The 22746-nt window shown below is 42.2% G+C and overlaps 1 protein-coding gene across 1 annotated transcript; it reads left to right on the top strand.

The window, feature by feature from the left end:
- Positions 1 to 13047: 13047 nt before the first annotated feature.
- Positions 13048 to 22518, top strand: ARRDC4 (arrestin domain containing 4). Its single transcript, XM_072870954.1, has 8 exons — positions 13048 to 13466; positions 14752 to 14818; positions 15103 to 15250; positions 17157 to 17259; positions 18015 to 18271; positions 18843 to 19005; positions 19556 to 19710; positions 19825 to 22518. The coding sequence occupies exons 1-8, from the start codon at positions 13115 to 13117 to the stop codon at positions 19879 to 19881; spliced, it is 1302 nt and encodes a 433-aa protein (XP_072727055.1). The 5' UTR covers positions 13048 to 13114; the 3' UTR covers positions 19882 to 22518.
- The last annotated feature ends 228 nt before the right edge of the window (positions 22519 to 22746 follow it).

The raw sequence follows: 22746 nt of genomic DNA, 5'->3' as shown, positions 1-22746 counted from the left end.
ATATGAATAGGAGAGAAGGCAGCTACGAGCAAATCTCTCTGTTCAGCCACAATCCAAAAAGCTTTAGAGCTCCACATGTTGACATCAGTATGGTAACAACCGGGCTCCTACCAGCATCGTGCTGCAATCCAACCTCTGGGGATCCTCTTCTATATCCGTTTAACTTTTCCACCTCATTTGCTATTACAAGATGCTCAAATGCTGTTGTCATTTTGTTTCTGTTTTGTATTTACTGATGTTATCAAATATTACACTTCACTGGAGGGTAATCTAGGCATCATTTCATGCCCTCTTCAATACAGAGCTGCGCAAACATTCATGTGTCAGCCCCAGAGCCGAACAGCAAATCAACCCAAGACTCCATGCGAAGCAATGGTAATCTTTCCACTGGGCTTTGAATCAGCCTTTTTAAGAGTATTTCTAACTCATGTTAAATCAGGGTTGAATAATCCTTTGGCACTGATGAGAGCTCGGTATTGCGATGACACCGACCCACGCTCAGGCTGAGCTCGGGGGGTGTTTGTCACCTACGGACAGCTAGGCTTTCAGTGTCTTGTGCCGATCTTCCTGGCCCTTGGGAAATGCCCACAGCGATCCCCCAGGGTCACAGACGGCGATATTGACCCACCAAAGAGCAGCTCCAAATCCTACCATCAATCCTTGCACCTCAGATGTGATCACACTTATTAGCATATTCGAATTGCACAAAATTCACCGCCCCGCTTCAAATCCTTGCCAACATCCGTCCCTCACACACCCACCACCTTTTTTAGGGGAAAAGGCCCATCTAACACAAGGTCTCAGAGGGAGAGCAGCCACGTTCGCCACCTGAGATCAGGCAGCACCCACCCATACAAACTCACAGTGTGACAAAAAGCCTGACAACATGATGCTCCTCATACTCGACCAGAGCAAAGGCCGTGTCCCATCTTTGATCGGTCCAGTGCTGCTGGTGAGGTAAATCGCCAGCTTGCTCGTTACACAGTCTCCCGCTTTCTGTCAATCAAAAATTAGGGTCTTCTTGGATCAGGGGTTCCTTCTGGACCACCGTGTTTCAGGGCCAGGAAAGCATCTTTCCTCCACTCATTTTGCTCTTCATTTAACATATTTCTGTTGTTGGCCTCTGAGTTTTCCATGGCCTCTTGTGGCTTGCTCCACTATTTAAATATGCACTGTGTGAAAGTATTTCTTTGTGAGAGGTTTGGGGGTTTTTGAGTCCTGTTGTATCCTGCTAATGTGTCCCTCTCCCAAGTCTCCCTCGTGTAGAAGTGATGCTGTACTACCGATCTGGTTGCCTTTTTGGCTAACAAGGTGAGAAAAGCCAGGAAAGTGGCCAGGAATCTGTATTTTTCACAGATCCAGGATGCTGAGTAGCCAGTGAAAAGGGGTGTGCGAAGGGTAGTCTTCTGAGTGCATCTCTCAAATCTCCCCACGAGGAAGCTCCACAGCTGGAATGGATACTGCTCTCGGATTTTAACGCCATACGCCCTCTCCCATACGGCCCAACCATTCAGCCTTTACAAAGGTGAAGTGGATGTGAGCCTAAACGTTTTAGATGCAGTGAGTTTGTAGTCATGCCACACATGATTTAGTGAATAACTGATGCAAAGCAAAAAGATGGCAGAGCTCTGTGATCTAACAGCTGTGCAAACAGGCTAGAGAATTTAAAATTCAGGAAGCTGTATCTCCAGGAAAGCATTTAAAAAAAAAAAATCCCTAGTGCCACATCTGGTGGCATCAAATTGTCATTATGACATGGTATTTAAGATGATTTAATGGGTTTATTGCCAAGTAAGAACCTTGGAGTTTGCTTAAACTACTGTGCATTAAAAGGATGTAACTCTTTAAATGATATTCTGACAAAGTACTGCCTAAACAGTTCATTATCTTTCAGGAATACACACATATGTACATCAGCATGTGTGTGTATGGAAATAAATAGATCAATAGACAGAAAGATGAACAGAGCTGCATATCTACATACACATGTATTTAACGATGCACTACAGCAGACTCGCATGTGTTGCGAGAGCTATCTTTTGGAAAAAAGCATTCACTCCCCTTTCTCCCTCTGTCTTCTACACCTCATACATCCATATAGCAGGCAAGATTTCTGTCCACCTTAATTACTTCTCACTTAGGGCACTGAATCAATGGGTGGTTTTGAAACAAAGGATTCAGCTACTAAAAACAGCCTGGGAAAGTGCCTGGGAAAGGTTACTGATTATAGACGACTTCTTAGAAAAGGTGCCCAGAAAAAGAAAAGGTGTCTCTTTTCTTGCTGAATATTTTTAATGTGACTTAGTGTTTCTCTCACCTTTAGTTCCCAGAACAGTTCTCATTTCCTCTGAATGTTCTGACTTCTTATCTCAGGCCCTTTCAGCTTGTTGATTTTAAATTCAATCTGGCTAATTCACATTCAAGGCACGCTGCTTGTGAAGTCTTTCACCATCTTCCGATTCCACAGAATGGGGCTGTTAATGGTATAGGGTTTTGTCAGCGAGGAACGGTGCAAACTTCCTTTTGCACTTATTCCTTTCATACTAGATTGACACGACACGTTGCAAGCCAGTCAGACAATCTTGCTTCGGGTGTCTAACGCGGGTGGTTCTCTCTCTGCTGACTGCATGCAGAAGGGAGTTTTCCAGCCGAAGGTGCTCTGATGTGCACCTTGCACAGATGCTTCAAGTGAACAATAAAGATCGCCACCTGCGAAATCGTATCATGGAGCAGAGTTGTCCAACCAGACAAATTCCTGAACAATTCCATCAAGCCACCGTGAGTTTTTCCATCATCTATGGTAATTTTCCACCATCAATGCGTTTGCCTTTTAGCATGTGAATAAACGGCCAAAGCATAGTCTGCCTCTCCTAGTCAACCCTGTGTGCATGTAACACGAAAGTAAAAAAGGCAGTTTTTCTCTGTTCCAGAGTGAATTAGCTGTTTAGATACCAGAATTGACCCAGACAGAGCAGCACGGAGCTTCACACGTCCCGGGTGAGCCACCAGACCTCTGCAGTGACATGCTTACGCTGTTTATGAAGAGGTGGGTACACCTGCCCTTCGAGGTGGGCTTCTGCTGATGATCCCCCTCCACACGGTACCACCAAAGAGCTCAGGGCTAGCACTTACTGACAGCCTGCCCTGTAACACTTTGCTGCCTGTCTACATCTCTGACTTTAATTTCTATGTCTCTGTAATAAATTATATTTATTTTTCGTTTATTTTTTCCCTAGCAAAATCTGCCTCTTACAAAGCAGGAAGGAAGCTGGAGTTTGTTTCTTCTGAAAGCAAGTCAGCTTCATTTCAAAATCGGAAGGGGTCTTCAACAGCCAAAGGGTCGGTTTTTCTCGCCTTTTTTTTTTTCAGTAAGGGTTTGATAGTGAATAATTGGAAGAGGGAAAAAAAATCACCTCAGGTTGTATATTGCCACTTCCTCTTGCATTGCAGTTAATGCAAACCTTTGATTAGCCCGCTGAAGAGACCACACATTCAATAATTTGAAGCAAAAGGTTAATGGTGTTATTACAACTATTATCCCTTTTAAAATCATTATCCTCTTGTTTTTTATGTCTATATTACCTTCACCTTTCCATGAACCCACTTTACCAGCTGTTTCCCTCTGTCATAAAGTTTGCTGAACATCATCCTAGGAATAGGATAAATGCCATGTTTTATCAATCAAGCCTAAGGGAATTCTCAGCTTCTCATAACCCAAACTGTAAAGGGAGATTATTACAAAGTTTCTATTTTGATTTTTAAATTGGCCATGAGTGAAATATACACTTAATGTCAAGGTGCAAAATGTTGCAATTATGACACCATTTTTCTTGGGAATTTTTACAGATTAGCAAAGTATGAAAACCGAAGACTTAGAAGAGACTAATCAATCATAATTAATTTTAAATTGGTTATTTATTAGAAGGACAAATAGTCCCAAGCAAAAATGCACAGAATGACCAAAACAAAGATAAAGAAAAATGTGCTAAATCGAGGTGATAACCTGCTCCATTTCTAAAGCATCTTCCCAACTTAGGAACCTCAATCCTACTGACTTTCAGGAAGCTTATGCTCCTATCCCTCATATTGGAAAATGTGAATTAACTTCCTAAAATTTCAGAGTGAGATTGACCTCTAAATCCATGGCAGTGTCTGAGACGTATCTGAAAATGCTCCCTTCTCTCCAGAGACACTAAGACGGTCCAGATTACCTAACTTCAGCCACCTCAAGTTAGTTGCTCCATCAACATTTGAGCTAAACCTTTGCTCTTTATAAGTTAACTTCCTGGGGCAGTTGTTTTACAGTTGGCATCTTCTGTAATCCATTTCTACATTTTTCAGATCCTGTGGACACCAATAGTCAGTGTCTTCATCAGTTACACACTGAGCCCAAGATCTAACATTGGGCCTAGAACTTGCCTACACGGAAGAAATTTCCAGTGAACTTAATTAAGTAAAAAAATAAAGTGTGGAGGAAATTAAAGGCCTTAAAACAATCAAATTGTGTAAGTGCTCAGACTTCATTATGCCAAATAAAAATACCACACTCTTCCCGGAATTTGAAAAGAATCTGTTCATGATAATGCCTCTACATGAAAATACATTCTTTGCAGAATGGCAACAGTGCAGCACTTACTGAGCTTTTAGTAAAATAAATGAAGTGCTCTGTGATTGCTTCCTTTGAACATGGAAAAATACAGGTAGCGCATATTAATGTTTTCCAACAATAGTGTCTATCAGGGGAAAGCTGTGATCCGTACAGATATTTAAGCAGAACAAAATGCAAGCTCTGCCTATGCCATTTTTATAATCATGGATGCACAGGAGAAAATAATGCCTGTATAACTTAGAGCATTGGTGGCAGCAGAAGCGAGACGTCTTCTTTTTCTCTTTTTTAAATTCTGAACATTTTGCTACCAACTTCTGAGTGGTAATTCAAGAAGAAAAAAGGGGAAAATTTGCCACGTGAAAGATGTAATAAGAAGCAAATTCCCACTACAAAAGTCCTGTGATTGACGTGGTCTTGTCATTATCATTGAAAATAATCTTCTGGTGTGTTATAATGACAAGAGGATGTGTAATGTTATTCCGATACAAGAAAGACTGTGTACATTCATTGATCCAAAGAATTCTAATTCACCCCATAGAGGAAGATAAGAATCACAACAGCAGGCAGTTAAAAGTCCATCTAGCCCTGTATCCTGGCTCTGACAATGCTTAATACTTCATATTTCAGAAGAAAGTGTCAAAATAGGAGCCTCATTGTGAGCACTTCTAAAAACGAACAGTATTAATAGTAAGCGTGTTCTTATCTCCCGTGCGTTTCACGGCTAGCTGACCATTATTGGCTTCCACAACAACAGTTACCATAGCAAGTGAGCTTTATGTGTCTTCTCTTTTTCTTTTATACATATATATTCCTGCATATATGTATACATGCATATATATATGCATGTCTGTAACACACAGATACTACATACACAGGCAGTAATTGAAATGACAGAGAGCCCCAACCTTTTCTTGCATTTAAGAATAATTTGTGGTCTTTATGTTAAAAGGAAATACAGGCTTAACCAGCTATTGTCAGCCTGGCTTTTTCATTTCAGCTTGAACTGGTTACTGAAAAATTTCTCAAGAAATATTTAAATATTTTTAAATGTGGTTAACCCACTAATGGTTTTAAAAAAAACACCTGGGAAAGTTTAGACACAGGCTCCCAGGTTTGGGAAAATGGGCATCATGATACGAGGCATAAAAGACTCAACTTCTTCAGCTTATCAAAGGAAAGATTTGGGAGGGTGATAATTCTTGATAGATATCTAGAAAAATTCAGTAACGTGAATGATTCGACCTCATACAAAGTAGCAAAACAATAACCTACTATTTAGAAGCTAGTAATTTCTACCTTGAATTAAGACACCATTTCCTTGAAGCCAGATGAGTAAGAACCAGAGGTGACTAGAAAGAATAATGGTGTTGCCATGTCCTGGCACCTTTATGGCAAGATTCAGTATCTTTCTAGGATGCGTGCTTTGATTCAGCGTTTGTGAGAGTCTTTGCTTGTATGCACAGGAAGGGGGAGGAAGATGTGACTCAAAACGTCCTGGTTCCCCAGGGCCTATTAAATTATTTGAAAGAGATTCAGATTCACTTTCACAATATGGGACACGCTCATAAAAGGTGCAGCTCTACCCTAAGACAATAATTATAATCAGATTTCGTGCCTTGCAGCATCAGCTGGTTACCAGTAAATGTAAGAGGATTTTTCCCCCTAGGTTTGTTACTCAGCTTCCATTGCTGGGGCTGTTCTACCTTCTTCCAAAGCACTGGAGGCACGAGCTCGATGTCCTCTCTTGGACACCAAGAATATCCTTGGTTGACCTGATGATATGCCTTGCTTACAGGTCCAAGGTTATTCTGGTCACCAGGTTTTAGGGAAGAGTTGTTAAGCAGGTGGGTTGTTTCAGGGTATGCTTGCTTTTCTGCCTTTCACACTAGAGCATGCAAGGAGAACTTAGTAGCTTGTGATACTGGGTTAGCTTGACTAGATGGACTTAACTCTGGGCAGTTACTATGAAACTCCAAACCCTCCCTCAGTGCTACAAGGAAAGAGGTTCCACGTCATGGAGCAACTTCCACTACTCCAGGCGTAGGATGTCGAGTACCTGAATGCATTTGTACAAGTTCTCTAACATCATCCTTTCTCTTCTAACACCCAATAATCTGACACCAAGCATAAGCACCTCACGACACACGCATCTTTTTAAGGACAGAATCATACTGTGTCTGTATTGCAAATCATGCTGAAATAGCAGTAAAAGCCAAGTAACACTCTTCTTCTAAGTTAAAGCACACATTCCCATTAGCAGAGCTCGACTGCGATCCCAGGCTGCTTCCTGTCCTGCCGATCACTCGTGTTATCTCAGGCTGCTGACTCTACTTCCCAGCCATTGTAGCTCTTACTCTACATTCCCTTTTGGCATAAAGCATTCCATTATCTCCATTTTCTGCTGAAGTAATATCTCTCCTAAGCCTGGGCAACAACAGCAGCCATCAGAAATGGTGTTGCGAATAAACGACTTCACATGGAGCATTTCTACCTCTGTTAATTGCTGTGTTGCTGGATGATGCAGAGAGCCATACACAGCATGAGGGTGACTTCTTCTACCAGATGCCATCCAGCAAATAGCACACTTGGAACTATCTTTACAATGATTTTGGATATGCCATCGGTGTTTTCTCAGAGATACGATCGCATGTCACTGGTTGGTGTGAACTGGTAAGGCTGAAGAGTCACCAAAAGACACACATTCCTGTTTACAGGAATGCTCTAACAAAAGATGAGTTCAGATCCAGGCGTGCACTTCCCTTCAGTGTGAGGTTTTCCTGGTATGAGATTCGGGTTCATCCCAAGTTCAAACTTTTTTAGTTTAAATTAAAAAACAGGCACTTTACAAAGCCCTCAAAACCCTCAAATTACAGCCCATAGTAGGAACCAGCTAAAGCAGCACATAACTAAAAACCCAAATGAGTTTGTTAATTCCCCTTTCCCTTTCTGACTATTCATTCCCTTGAGCTGGAACACCAAACCATGATCCACACATGAATAATGCAGCTGCTGTTTCAGAGTTGATTCAACAACAGAAATCTGTATCCTCCCTCTGTGTCAGATATTTATAGGAATATTTCTGACCACCTTGCTTTGAAGTCAGAGTCATTGAAATGCAGAGGGGTACACGTTACAATTGTAGGAAGCTCTTCCTCCAGAGGAGCACTTCCAGAAGGCCACTCTAATTGTGCAGGCGCCACTAACCCCGATAAATTTTTCTGTCCTCAGGGGACACCAGGATGAAGGGATGTTCTAACCACATCCATTTTTCTCTACTCACGCTCCTTGCAAAGCTTGTAGTAGCTGTAAACAGCTCAAGCCACCCTCAAGCAGTCCTCTGCTGCCCAACTGAGTACTGGATTAAGATCACTTTTATCTAAGGGAACTAGCTGTAACAGATCCTGCAATCTGATTCACTATATAAATATTTAAGCAAACAACAGGTCACTCAAGTGTTTTCTTTACCAGTGCATGAAACAACACGATGGTCCATCACATGCCGGGATGCAATCCCAGTGCGTTGGGCTAGGAACTGGTATGAGGACCCTTGTCCTGTGGGCAGGATTGCCGCTGCCACCTCACGAGACTGTTCATCTGGAGGTGAGGGGGAAGGTCCTGGCACTGCGCTGCCACTGAAAGTGGAAAGGACCCCTTGCAGTTTGCACTACAACCCTTTCCTCCACCCCAGCCTCTTCATCCAGGGATAAGACACACCTCTCCCACGCCTCGGAAGGTAAGGATAGGGTAGGAGGCAGCTATATGAACCAAGCACTCAGTGCATGAGCCTTGACAGCTTGATTCTCAGTCATCAACCTAGTGCAACCTACTCTGTCCCTCCTCTGCCCCTCCTCTGCCTCACACTTCCTACCTCGGCTGTCCTTCTGTCATTTGTGATTTTCCATTTCCAGACATAACCTTGTATTAAGATCAGTCTTTTGGCCTTCAAGACGATTGCGCTTTGTCTGACGGGCTGTGTGAACAAACATCTGCTGAGATAAAATGTACACCTCGAGATTCCTGGGCCAGTAGCTATCTCAGTATTTGCTTTTCTCAATGCACCATGTACGGCATGATTCTCAAAAATATGCTTACTGGTGTTTTACACATTGGCAGTGGTGCTATATCAGGCTAGCTGGGCACTGTGTTTGCAGCAGCACTTGGAAAAGCATCTCTGGCTCCTTGCAATCTCCTATCTGTAAATGTCACTTAATTGTCTAAGAAAAATTTGGCTGACCTTTCAATTACTGGTAATAGAATAAAAGCAATAAAAGACTATGTGACAGCAAGTGTCACCAATACCTATTCGTCACCTTCTTGTGTTGATTGGGAGCGCCAGGGAGAATCCATGCTCCGCTCTAGGGCTGCATTTTTGGTACAGTGCTGATAAAGGAACTCTAGTAGAAGGCTTGGAACTAGGGAAAGAAAGGAATCATCTCCCATCCCTCCTTGTCCTGATTCCATAAACAAACCCAGAAATAGGATTTCTGAATAGCTGGCAAAAAAGGCCCTATATTCTGAGGGCTTTTGTGGAACTTAAAAAGAGTCCATAATATCTGCTTCCAGGGGTAAACATTGCTCTCACTCAACTGCTTTCTAACGTCTGTCAGACCCACTGAGATAGTTGAGACTACTTGCAGATAAAGGTTGAGGTGTACGTGCAAATCCTCCCCACCATGCAGGAAGAAGGTCCGTACGGGGTTTACGCACTGTTCACTGCCTTTGTGGGGCCTTCATTCAAGCAGAGCATCTCTCATGGCTCTTCCACTGAATTGAACTGCAACTCAGTCACTGTGTTTTTGCCCGTTGTGTTTGGTACTGGATAAGAAAGACACTTGAACGGATGTTATAGTACAGCAATCTCAAATAAGAAATCCACAGTTTATAAATTAGCTGTTAGCAGCTCTCATAAACACTTCTCAAAGTCCTCCTCCAGTAGCAAAAATAGCTGTTCACGCTCTAAACTGTCAGGCTATTGATGAAGATCAGAAAGGCTTAGTTGGCAAACTTCTAGTGCTGGTGCTTGACTCACGATTAAGGGCTCTGTCTCAGTTCCCTTCATGCAGGAAGAGGACAGCAAATACTGATTAAGTTTTTCACTTCCTTCCCAGTCACAGCTTGGATCCCTGAAAAACAGAGAACTTCTTGGCAGAGGTCACTGTTGCTAAGACCACTTCTTATCTTGTATCTTCCACAAAAATGGTTATTTATATATCAGGTGTCCTTCCCGTCGTGGAAACTTGGAATCTATATGATACTTTCAAAAACTCTTCTGGCAGGTTCAAGTCCTGCTAACCTATTTTTAATATGTGCACTAAAATGCATTAAAAATAATTATTACATGTAGAAACTTACACTGTCAGATCCATCTAAATTCAGTGATCTGACCACCGCAGTCATTTCCAAATTAACCAGCAGAGCTAGGATATTACCAGCTGCTGTAGGAAGATGTTCTCCTAGTTCTTTCACCTTCAAGATAAGTCTATGATTATTGCTAGAGCTGTTCACAGCTTTGTGGATACCCTCAAATGAGACCTTTCTTTGTGTATTCTTTACTCTTACAGGCTAACTTGTGCATTAATTAACTTGTTCAGGCAGCTCTTTCTTACATAGTCCTGAATAAAGTGGCAAAATAAGTGAAATGAAAATATAATCAGGCATGTTAATATATCTCTTGCTCTTTCACACATACACCCACACACAAATATCCAGTCACACACATACACCCACACTGTCTGAGTGTTCATCTTCTGTTCCTTCCTTCTGGCTTATCAGAGACTAAAATAGTGATGTGGTGGTTTCTACCATTCATGCTACGACTTCACTGTGTCGGTCAGTTAAAATGCCTCATGCACAAGAAAGTATTCTCAAGATGGGCGGATGAGAAAACCAATTGCCCCATGATAATTTAACAAGTTCTGGTCTTGAATCCTGCTGAAAAAAAAAAAAGTATATTAAAGGACAAACAAACATCTGGAACAAGTATCATTTGACTGTGACAGAACATTCCTATTAACTGTGTCCTCCACGGGCTAATTGTTCAAGTTATTCAAGCCTCCTAACTCTCATTAATTCTGTATAATATTTTGTTTCATAAGCAATTGTCCATGTTTATTCATTTCCCTATCTAGCTCATTTGCGCTTCCAAAGAATAAACAGGAGGCAACGTTTGAATGGTCACATAATACCCATAAGAGAATTAATTACTTTTATACAGGATCTAATTCAAACAGGAAAAAAAGGGAGGTGTGGGATTTTTTTTTTTTTTTTTTAACTCTGTATCATACTTTCAAAATCAGTTGCAAGAAATTGCATACACACATTGTACCTAAGCAAATTTAGCAAATAAGCAAATATTCAGTACGCACATCCAAGCATGTTCTGTCGGCTGGCTACAAAACTAACCTGATACTTGCTAATGTAAAAAACTGGATATGAGGAAAAGATTTATGCAAAACTAGACATTCAAGCTGTATTAGTTTAATTGAACTAAAAAATAACAAAGACAGCAGTATTTTATACACCACAATTCCCAACTATAAAGCCACATTTGCAGTTTCTATAAAAACTATTTCAAAAAGCACAAAGGGATATGAATATCCAAAAATTCTTTAAATACTCAAACAATTATCACGGCATTATTTGCTTTAGTTACATAATTCTTCATCATGAGCTGGGGAACCCGTGGCCAAGGGTCCAAAAAGAGCCTATGAATTCACCCCATCTGTAACCACATTACTTTTTCCACATTACTTATTATTGATTAACACAGAGGTGTGCATTAACTTGTAGCCAACAAAAGGTGTTCAAAAGGCCTACCTCGCTCTCGGCAAGGACAAGTTCTTCATCACAGAAGTAACTCTAAATATGAGCCTACATTTCACGAGGCAGGATATCACAAAAGATACGCCAGGGATTCTGAGGAAGCCTGACGTTATCTCGTCAGTTATTTAAAAGCCAAGGCTCTGAGTCTGGAAGACATTTTTTGCTAATTTCAGTAATTAACTGAGTCAGCTGGGAAACACCAGGCTGGTGTTTTCCAGCTCTCCAGAGGGATGGAGGAATGCAGGAAGATGCAGCTGTCAGAAGCTTCAAGCAGGCAGGTGACTCGGACCGGGAAATGACTCCTTCGCTACTAATGGAAATGCTGGCAGATCATTCACCGTACACACCTTCGGGAAGATGCACGACTGCAGACTCAGGCAATCATAAAATATGACACTTCCTAGAACAAAATTAATTTTAGTATCTGTCCAGTATATGCAAAGTGTTTCATTTTGTAACGTGTATTGGCTTGGCTATTGGCTGGGCCTGGGGCACGGAGCCGCAGCAGCCTCACCTCTGTCGGGCTGTTGGATCTGGCCGTACTCACCTATCAACATAGATGTATTTGCCACTCTTCCTATAGATGCTGGGGTTTTTCCTAAGCATGTACTTCTAAAAATTGGAAATAACAGCAAACTTTGCATTTAGTCTAGTGGATAGATCTTCCAAGTATTAACTATAGATCATTTGTACGGAAAGGTTTAAGCCACACTGCCCAGGCGTAACAGCACGCAGCTCTGTATATCCATTTAACTATCCAATTACAAAACAGGGCCTTGTAGAAACAAGCTCTTGAATCAGGGCACTTCTTCGCTTACGAAGTGCAGAAAAACTCGGCACCTGTGTGGACAGCAAGGTCTCCAGGCAATCCAGGACAGCGCATTTTCAGACGAAACCCCTTCACCTCCCCTTCACTAGTGGAGCGGGAGAGGGGTTCACGCAGGTGGTAGGGACTTCAGCTGAAGTAACCCCGGGGCAAACCAGGGGGAAACGGCAGCACCGCATCGTTTTGCCCTATTTAACGTTCTCAGCCAGCCCGGCTGTCGGCGGGGAGAGGCTGACACGGAAGGCAACGCAGCGCCCGGCCCAGCACTCCCTCCCTGCCTCCCTCAGCCGCCATGACAGGAACCGACGCCCACCGAAGGCCCGAGGCCTTGGGCAGGGCAGTGACCACAGCCTGGCGGTGGGACAGCGAGGGCCCGGGCCCTCTGGGGGCCCTGGCCCTCCCCCGGGGTCGCGGGACATCGCCCGCCGCCCCATGCCCAGACCTCGCCTCCCCGCCCGGCCCCCTCGCCCCGCCCCCGCGGCCCTCGCCCCGCCCCTTCCCTGCCTGTTTATCCACAGGCTGTGCACGTGGTAGCTGTGCCGCGCCATTGGCCCTCTCGCCAGGTAGCTGCAGCCGCCCTGCCAATCGGGGCGCTGTCCACGCGCGGCCGTCCGCACCCGATTGGCTCCGCCGCGGTGATCACGCAGCGTGACGCACTCCGAGTGTGCGCCCGCTGAGGAACCAATGAGGAGGGGGCCCAGGGGCAGCCCGCGGCGAATAGTAGGGCGAGGAGCTGAGGGGTGGCCAATGAGGAGGGGGCCGGGGCGGGACTTTCCGCTGCGGGCACTGGCGAAGACGGGCGGGTTTTAAAGCAACCGTCGACGGCGGCCGCAGGCTTCCCCCGGAGCTGGGGAGCGATGGCGGCGGCCGGGCCGGGCCTAGGCCCCGGGGCCGGCGGGACGGTGAAGACGCTGGCCCTGGTGCTGGAGGACGAGGCCCGGCGCGGCGGCGGCGGCGGCGGCGGCTACTGCAGCGGGGACACGGTGTCCGGCCAGGTGCTGCTGGAGCTGGCGGGCCCGCTGCCGCTCCGCGGGCTGCGCCTGGAGGCCGCCGGCCGGGCCCGCGTCGCTTGGAGCGAGAGCTCGGGCGCTGTCCCCGGGGCGGGAACCTGGGGGGTGGCGGTGAGGGCGCCGGGGCCGGGGCCGCGGCGGGAGGCGGAGGTGCGCTACCTGGACATCCGGCAGAGCCTCCTGCGGGACCCGCCCGAAGGTGAGGGGTGGCCGGGGGGGGAGCGGGGGGCGCGGCGGGTCGTGGCTGTGCGGGGGCGCGGGCCGGGGCCTGAGGGGAGGCTCCCCGGCCGGCCGCCGCAGCGGCACCGGGGGTGGGACCGGGGGGACGGGCGCCTCCTTCGCGGGGGAAGGCGGCAGGGTAGGGGCTCCGGGGCCGAGTCACCCCCTGCTCCCCGGGGGTGGCGGAGGAGCCCCAGGGCACCCCGCAGCAGGAAGGAGCCCACGCCTTGCTTTTCCCAGAAAGGGGGAAGGCTGGGGGTTGAAACCCTCTCCGAGGAGAAATCGGCATCGGACCTGGATGCTGAGAAACGGCGTGAGGCCTGGGTAGGTGCCCGGCCAACGCGGGCATCATTCCCGGCCTGGAAGCCTCTGGCTGGTGTAGCCACAGCCTTCACGTGTGTGCCCAGGGGAGGGTGGCTTCAGCTTCATCAAGCGGTCACTCGATTCTTTGTATAAACGGCTGAAAAATGCGGAACAGGGCCAGAAGAAAGTCTGCAGCTCTTAGTTTCCTACAGTCTGCGTTGGTTTCTTGCAGAGGTTGGCTCTTATATGAATTCCATCGGGCACCTGCGTGTTCGTTGTGGCTCTGTAAGCAGCATCTGTGAAGCTGCCCGTGGAAGACATTCGAAGCAGTCGGCCTCCTTTTGCAGTGGCTTAAGAAAGCAGAGGAAGCTCTTTGTTGCACAGTTCTCTAGCTGGCCGTTTTGTCACTCAGACACTGCAGCCCTATGGCAGTCTCGAAAAATTAAAGGGAAATGGCATTTCGTTCTGTAAGGGTGAAACACATCTCAAGCTTATCTGTAGGAAAAGTAAATTTAGGCCTTTAAAAGTCATATAATAGTAGGCCCTCCATGAATACATTAAGATTACATAGATTAATAGTATTTCATAACACTGACCTTAAATTGCAGCTTTTTAGCACAAAAGTTAATTTAATTGTTAATTGAAAAAGTAGATTAATTGCTGTCCTGCTGAAAAGGAAAAGAAACTTACTTTATGCTTTCCAGAAGCCATTTTGGATTACAAATTGGCCAGAGTCCTGAACTGAAACTCAAGGTCTCCACGTTTCCTTGATTTTTTCATTGAAATCACATCACAGCATAAATAAAGCATGGGCTCCAATCCAGAACCCACTGGGATCAATAAAAACTTCTCCTAGTCCCTTGCATCTGGGTGTTTTTATACATAAATAATTTATAAAAGCGTCTGCTTTGTTCTTCTATTTATGGAATAACTAAAACATACTATTCATTTTTTTCCTACAGGTGAGGAAAGCTTAATTCTTCTAGATGGAAGACATGAATTTCCGTTCAGCTTTCAACTCCCTCAAGAGTAAGTTAAATAATCCAACCTGAAGGGATTGTGCTGGACACTGCTTGTTGTGGAACATTAACTTAATGTAATTTGACTTGTGGTTTTTTTTAATATCAAACTGATAGGTCAGCTTTATACGTTTGTCTTAATCAACCACCACATAGACATGCCTTTTTTGCTTGTTTCCCTAAGGCTCTAAAAGTCCAAGCTGTAAATTGGTAAACATTTATGTACACAGGAAGTGTTCATGTTTGGAACGGAATTATAAACTTACGGTAATGCTTTATGAATGCTTGTTTCAGACCTCTGGTGACCTCTTTTACTGGGAAGTATGGCAGTATTCAGTACTATGTGAAAGCAATTCTGGAGAGGCCTGCAGCACCTGATCAAAGTGTACAGACAGAGCTTCAGGTCATTAGCCATATCGACGTCAGCTCACCAGCTTTATTGGTAAGAGGGTCCTCCGCTCCTCCTCCCCCCTTTAAAGCCAGCTGCGAAAAAATCATTTCCAAGAAGCAGTCACATCCAGCCATAACCATTTCCATGTTATTCTGGAGTGTCATTTTCTGACTTCTGAAAGCATATAAGCTCCCTAAGCTTTTCTCTATAAATAGATGATCTTAGGTTGTGTGAATAGCAAACAGAGTGGCTTTTTTTAATACCATTGATTACATCCCTGCTGGCAGAGATGCTCTTGCCAAAAAGTTATGCAGGCTTCAGATGCATAAATAAGGCTTAATAATAATAATGCACAAGCATAAAGTAGTTACTCTTACGAGAGCAACTACATTCACAGGGCTGCAGTGTCCTAAACTCTACAATAATAGTAGGTTGAGGAACAGTAATTATAGAAGAGTATTAATCATGCCCAGCCTGTCATTTATGCTCTGGCCATTATGTTACGTATCCTTCCATTTTGCATGTCGTTTTCTAACATTAAGTGCGTGCATGCAGCTGCTTCGGAGATCTTTTCAGTTATTTCCTTATGACAGATTTGGCCACATTAAAGCATTGAGTTTCTAATAATCGCTAGAAATACTGTAGAGTAATAAGAAAGATCAGGCATTAAGTAATGAGAAAATAGGCAAGATGGAAGCTAATGAGCTGGATTCTTTTATCTCAACCCATATTATGAAAAGAATATAAAATTATACCTTGCACTTTCATGATAGCAACTGGATCTAAATGGTTATTCATTTAAATATGAATGAGTAATTTCTATTTTATTTAAAATGCTAGGATAATTTTAACATTTCATCATGATGTGAACATAGCTAAGAAATGTTTTGAGCAGGGTTTTTTCCTCTTTGTGCTTACATTTTAATCTTTGTCTCTAGAGAGAACTTAGAGAAGTATTTTGGCAGTGACATCTGTAAGCAGAATATAGTCTTTATATTCAACAATGTATGATAGAATTATGAAGGCAGCATATCCAGACAGCATCCTAGAATAATTTAGGTTGGAAAAGACCTTTAAGATCATCGAGTCCAACCGTTAAATACTGCAACTGTAGATACTGCAAGGATAGAGTAGACCATAGGTTATTGCACAGGAGAGTGCTGTGGGGCACATAAAGTAGGCAGTGCCTGTCTTAATGGATTCCAAGGCTACCACCAAAAAAGTGCAAAACAACACAAATTTCAGACTTCATAATAATATTCACTGGGCACTAGTGCCCAGTGAATCATTTTAAGTAGCTTGAATCCTGGCTTGGACCTTTGACATGTGTACTTGTATGTTGCAAGTTAATTCTAACGAAAATTTTACAGACAGGGTAAATGTCATCTAATGTGACAGTCCGCCATGAATAATTAAGATGGTTTTTGTCATGAGCCTAAATTTTTGGGGGGTTGTGTGGCTTACAAGTTATGAAGATGCATCACCTTAACCCAGTGTGTATGCATTTATCCTTTCTTATGAAGGATACAAAGGTAAAAACAGTTTACCAGCTTAACTACTAGTTGCTTGCAGATGAAATTAATTCTGCATTCTTCTGCACTGAGGAACATGGGCATAAATACCACAGTACTCCATTAGACCTTTAAAAAGTCACAGCTATAGAATTTGCTAAATCAATCTTTTTGAAGACAGATACGTTCAAATGCACATTGGTCTCTGTGTTACCTAGTTGATATGGTCTAAATGCAGATTGGGATTTTAAAACAGCCATATGTTCAGATAGCCAAACCTTGGTTCCATTTTACATGGTGGCAAAACTCCAGTTGCATTGAGTAGTACAGTGATTCAAATCAAGTGGATTTTAGGGCTAGATTGCAATGACTGATATGCATAACATTAAACTGCAAGTGATTGATAGCTTTATGCCATAAAATGAAAAATACTCTATATTTTATAGACACCTGTTCTAAGAAGTCAGGAGAAGATGGTTGGCTGTTGGTTTTTCACCTCTGGGCCAGTGTCTCTCAGTGCCAAAATTGAGAGGAAGGGATACTGTAATGGTAAGAGTAGTTATCTTCAAAATGTGAATATTAAAACATGTAATAGGGTTTTTTTAATCTCTCTGAAGCCAACACTCTAGTTGAAAGAATAGTTCTGTTTAGTAGGTAGTAAACTGAGATCTATATGAACTTGCTTTAACAAAAATCATCTTGCCTTTCTCCTCACTTCCCCCTTGGGAATATAAATTGAAAGGAAGTCCTGTTAGTCAGTAATCTTACGGAAAAGCCATGTACATTTGAATGTAAAGAACAATAAAATGCTTTTATTTGGGATAAAATACTTAATTGGGGATGTAATCAGGTTTTTATGTCCTGTTTGTGTAGGTTTACAGTTCTGTAAGAATGAGCTTTATCAGCTTCTTTGTCATCTTGGTAACATTAGATACATTGAGGAAATAAAATAAAACATTCTGAAATTCAGTTAGTACTATATGAAAGGAAGATTGGCACGTAATTTGCAAATAAAGCTTTTATAGCTTGTTCATACTATGCTTAATGTTTCAAAACGAATCATTGTTTATATGTAAAATGTAGTAGGTGGCTATAATTCTGCCTGGATGCCACTCTGGAAGAAAAAAAAAACAACCCACCAAAAAAACCCCAAACAAACAAACAAAAACCCCTAGCTTGAGGAAACTAAGAAGTATTGTTCTCATAACATTGCAGGTGATGTATGTGCTGCATAACATGCTTTGATACTCCCAGAGGAAAGCTGGTAAATACAAATTAATCATTGAACTTTTTCTGTCTTTAAGGGGAAGCCATACCAATCTATGCAGAAATTGAGAACTGCTCTTCTCGTTTGATTGTTCCAAAAGCTGCCATTTTCCAAACACAAACTTACCTGGCCAGTGGGAAGACAAAAACTTTCCGTCAGATGGTTGCCAATGTCCGAGGAAACCATATTGCCTCTGGGAGTACAGATACCTGGAATGGGAAAACTCTGAAAATCCCACCTGTATCCCCCTCTATACTTGACTGCTGTATTATTAGAGTAGAATATTCATTAGCTGTAAGTATGGATTTTTATTACAAATATACATACTCTTAAACACTACGTTGCGTTGGGAACAGAAGAATTTTCTCTACTGAGCAGCTTTTAGATTTTGAATTTGTGAATGACAATAAATATAAATAAATACCATACCGTATAAGTAGAGACTGAAGACAATGAAGAGATTCTGAAATGGAAAGATAGGAATAATGGGGAAAATGGAAAAATGTTTCTGAGGAAGAAGCAGCTTAGTTTTAGACCTGCAGAGGTTATGAGAGGAAAGTAGTTCAAGCTGAATGGGTTCCTCCAGTGATTCTTTTCAGAAATGGGAAGATAGGACAAAGTCAAGTGCATAATTATTTCTGTCAATTTGTTTTGTGTTTTTTTAATGCCATCTAGAGATAAGGTACAGAAAGAAGGAAGTTGCTGGAAAATAAGGAAGGCTGCCAGAGTATTAGCTAAACATATCTGGCATGAGAGAACTGAATTTTTAAACGATCTGCAGTATATGGAGTAGGGTAGCTTCTAGGAGCAGCAATTCAATGGGCTCTCATGATGTTTTTTCTTTTATTTGGGGGTTGTCACATAGGTGTATATCCATATTCCTGGTGCTAAGAAATTGATGATTGAAATGCCTCTGGTGATTGGCACTATTCCATGTATTGGATTTTCAAGCAGAAACTCCAGCATTACCAGCCAGTTCAGTATGGATATGAGTTGGCTGGCATTGACCATGCCAGAACACCCTGAAGGTAATACATATTGAACTCTTTATAATACAGCATAGTACAGTCTACAACAGAAGGATAGTAGTGCCAGTTTAACGGCACTACTAGGGATGTAGGCCATTAAAGTATGACTCATGAGAAGTGAGGCACATAAATCTAAGTCAAAATCCAAAAGGTTTGGTGAGGATACCCTAACTCCAGCCTTTAAGTCTCTCTTTACCCCTATCTGCCTACTTTCAGCTGAATCTTGAAATAGCTAAGTTCTGATAGTGGGAATTCTACTTTGGAGGTAGACACCCTGAAGTTAATTATCACTGAATATATCTTCATACAACACAGGTTTGTTGTTGGAGTAGCCCTAAAAGCATCTGTAGTGTTCCTGCTGAATCACCTCAGCTTGCTAAAAACATAATTCTAGTTACAGCATTTATGAGTATAGTGCACTTTATACAATTTGACAATAGTACAATGTTTAATAAATACAGTCTTCATGGCTTTGGATACTGTAATACATATGTTGTCTTGCTGTGAGTGAATAGTTTGAAATTTGACAGTAGCATCTCTTGTGTTTCAGCACCACCAAATTATGCTGATGTAGTGTCTGAGGAAGAGTTCTCCAGACATGTTCCTGCTTATCCACCACCAATTGACTGTGAGGAACAATTGTGTTGTCCTGTCTTTGCTTACATACAAGAGTTCCGGTTTCAGCCTCCACCTCTTTATTCGGAGGTAAAAAAATAAACAGCAGGTGGTGTTTTTATTGTCAGATGGCAAAAAAAAACCCCACACATGCAGAAATGCAAGAATTATAGGCGGTAATTGTCGCCTTTCTTCTCTCCGTAGATCGATCCACATCCAACTGATGTAGAAGAAATGCAGCCTGTTTCATTCACGCTCTGAAGAGGATTTGTAATGAGCATCATTGTGATGAATGTCTTAGTCTTTCTGCTGCTTAAGCTGATAGCGCAGCTAAAAAGGAAACAGTTTTCAAAACTTAAGTTGGTGTACAAGAAAGGCAAAGGAGAATGGAGAGGGAGGTATGAGCATGTTTGGTGATGGAAGAGAATCTGCTGGATTAGTCTGCACAGAGGATATTGTGGGAGCAGCTATGCTTGGAATACTTGAGAAGTACCTGAAAATACTGAATGCTTTCTAAAAAGCGGATATACTACATGAAGTACGAGGAGGAGATGTAAGGATCTTCTGAAGAGAAAAGAATTTATATTTTGTTTGGAACACTCTGGAAGAATTTACGTAATTATGTTGATGTTGAGAACTTCCATAGTAGAACTTGCATAGTAGAACAGAATGTGGGGTAAGAAAACATTTCCAAAAGATTCCAGTGTCCAAGGGGCTTCAGTTTTGCACTGTCTGCGTCCAAGAAAGGAACACTACTAAATGTGGAGCGAAGCCTTCACTCTAGCTTAACTTTGTATTTCATGAGAACCTGCCCTTCTAACAACTGCCAAGTGGTACTATTTCATCATTCATAATGATTCTAAAGACATCATGGATGACAGAATAGCTATTATGCAATATTATGAAGGCAACCATTTACTGAATGAAAGACATGAGTATGTAAAAGAAAATTGAACTTTAAGAGCTTATGCACTATGCTTTCTTTCAAGGGATTTCTTAAGGGAATTATTCTAGCCTTTTCTACTGTGAGTTCTTTTTCTGCATCTTAAGCCTATGGATAGCATGATAAGGGGAAGCATGGCAAGGGAGAATCCTTTTGCCAACAGCAGGTATACTTAGCAAAATGGACAATACTTATTTATTCAGAAGCCTTTATAAGCCTACCTCTGTTTTGGATATTTATTTACGGTCAGATTTGAGACCAAAAAAAGTCTTGTTAAAGCTCCAGTATACTTCAAGGTTCTAAAAGGGACCCTAAATGGTTTCTGTGGTTAGTGAATGAGATAGGAGGCGTAGGGAGAGGTGTAAATATACCCAGAATAGACATAGCTTATAACTGAAGCGAAAGCAGACATCAGGGGAACAAAATCCTGGTAATGGCACAAAGCTTTTCATTACTCCTGCATTTTTGTCTAGAGATCTATTGTCAGGGGCTGCACTGGTCATTTGCTATCCATACTGGTTTTTGTTAGTGTGTTTCCTTGTTTGTTTTTGCTGTTTAATTTTGTTTTGGTGCAATATTTTAATGTTTTCTTCCTCAGGTCATTTAGAACAGTGAGTTTGTTGCTGCTAAGAATGAAGGCACAGCATTTTACTTGGCCCTTCTGCTGCCTTCATTTAAAGTAGAATGTTTGCTTCCTGCCAAGCATCAATTGGAACAAGTAAGCCGCCATCAACAGATCACTTAAAGGAGCAGAAACACAGCATTCTCAATACGCATGTTTACAGTTGAGTCTTTAAGCTACAGGGGATTCTGAACTACTAGAACTATTCCATATCTCTTACAGAAGGGTTTGGGGTTAAAACCCGGTGCTTCATGTGGTAAAACATTGTACTTTCTGATAACTACAAGAATAGTGGTTGAGTTTCCTTCATTTCATCAATAACTGCAGTTTAAAAAAGCTTAAATGGTTTTTTATGAAATCTGTCTTCATTTAAGAAGCAGGGATTTTTCTACAGGCTTACACGGATATATATTTTTAGTTGTCTTTTAGTATGACTTCCTTACATTGTCTAATTTCTAGCACTTCACCTCAAGTCACTTCTACATCAGTCTAAAAGACATACTACTTGAGATTCATGTTTCCAAACTGCAGTTATTTTTTTCGTCTGCAACTTAAGTATTGTCTTCTGTAGCAAATGCAGCTTTAACCAAAATTTGAGTGCATGTTTTAGAAAGGACATTCTAAACATTAGTATTTATCCTCAGTCTCAAGATGTAGCTCTCATGCCTTTTTAAGTGATGGCGTGCCCATACAATCAATGCAGGATTTTCATTCACATCACCCGGAAAGGGAACAAGCATATTTTCCTTAAACAGATACCATTACAGTTACTTGAAAAGTAATGTGGCTGTGTATTAACTGCATGTTCATAATTCAAAATATTAGCTTAAAGAACATTAGGTGCTTTTTTGGACTGTAATACCCGATAGGTGATGTGTGCTACCTGGTGTAAAGATAGTCAAGCAAACAAGAGCATGAAGGGTAAAGATGTGCTTTTTTTTTCTTTTTGTTTTTTTTTTTTTTCTTTTTCCTAAAACCTTTGAGTCGTTTTTTCATTATTTGCAGATAAACTGTGGCCTTAGATTGTTTGCTGCAAAAAAGACAAACAACTAGAATGTGTTTCTTAGGAAGCACACATGGCCCCTCAAAGGAGGGGTGAAAACAAGATTAAATTCTGCTCTCTGACACTTGGCTTAGTGCAGAAATTGATCCTTAAAATAATTAGTTTGCACAATAATAAGTTCAATATGCAGGGGCTTTGTTTTGATAACTGTGAAACAGTTTGAAAGAGACAAAATAAAAAAAAAAACAAACATTGCTGTTTAACATACAGAAACATGATTGTATTTTGTACTAATGAATGAGCCCCATGGGTTCTTTGTTAATAAAAGTGTCAAACCTACATAGTGTTGTTCATCTCTGTTTTGGTGTCTCTAAGACAAATGGCTGCCATGTCAAGAAATACTGGTATTCTACCAACTTTGAACACGTACAGATCTCCTAATTCTTTTCTGATCTGGGAACTTTGCCTTCATCTGTCCTTGCTTTAGTTCCCTGAACTATCCACAACCAAGAATTGGAACAAATTTATCAAACACGGCCTGCTTCCCACTTATAGTTA

Source organism: Ciconia boyciana, chromosome 8 (assembly GCF_034638445.1).
Source record: "Ciconia boyciana chromosome 8, ASM3463844v1, whole genome shotgun sequence".
Taxonomy (NCBI): domain Eukaryota; kingdom Metazoa; phylum Chordata; class Aves; order Ciconiiformes; family Ciconiidae; genus Ciconia; species Ciconia boyciana.
Note: the sequence above shows the minus strand (reverse complement) of the source record. Positions and strands in the feature narration are given on the sequence as shown.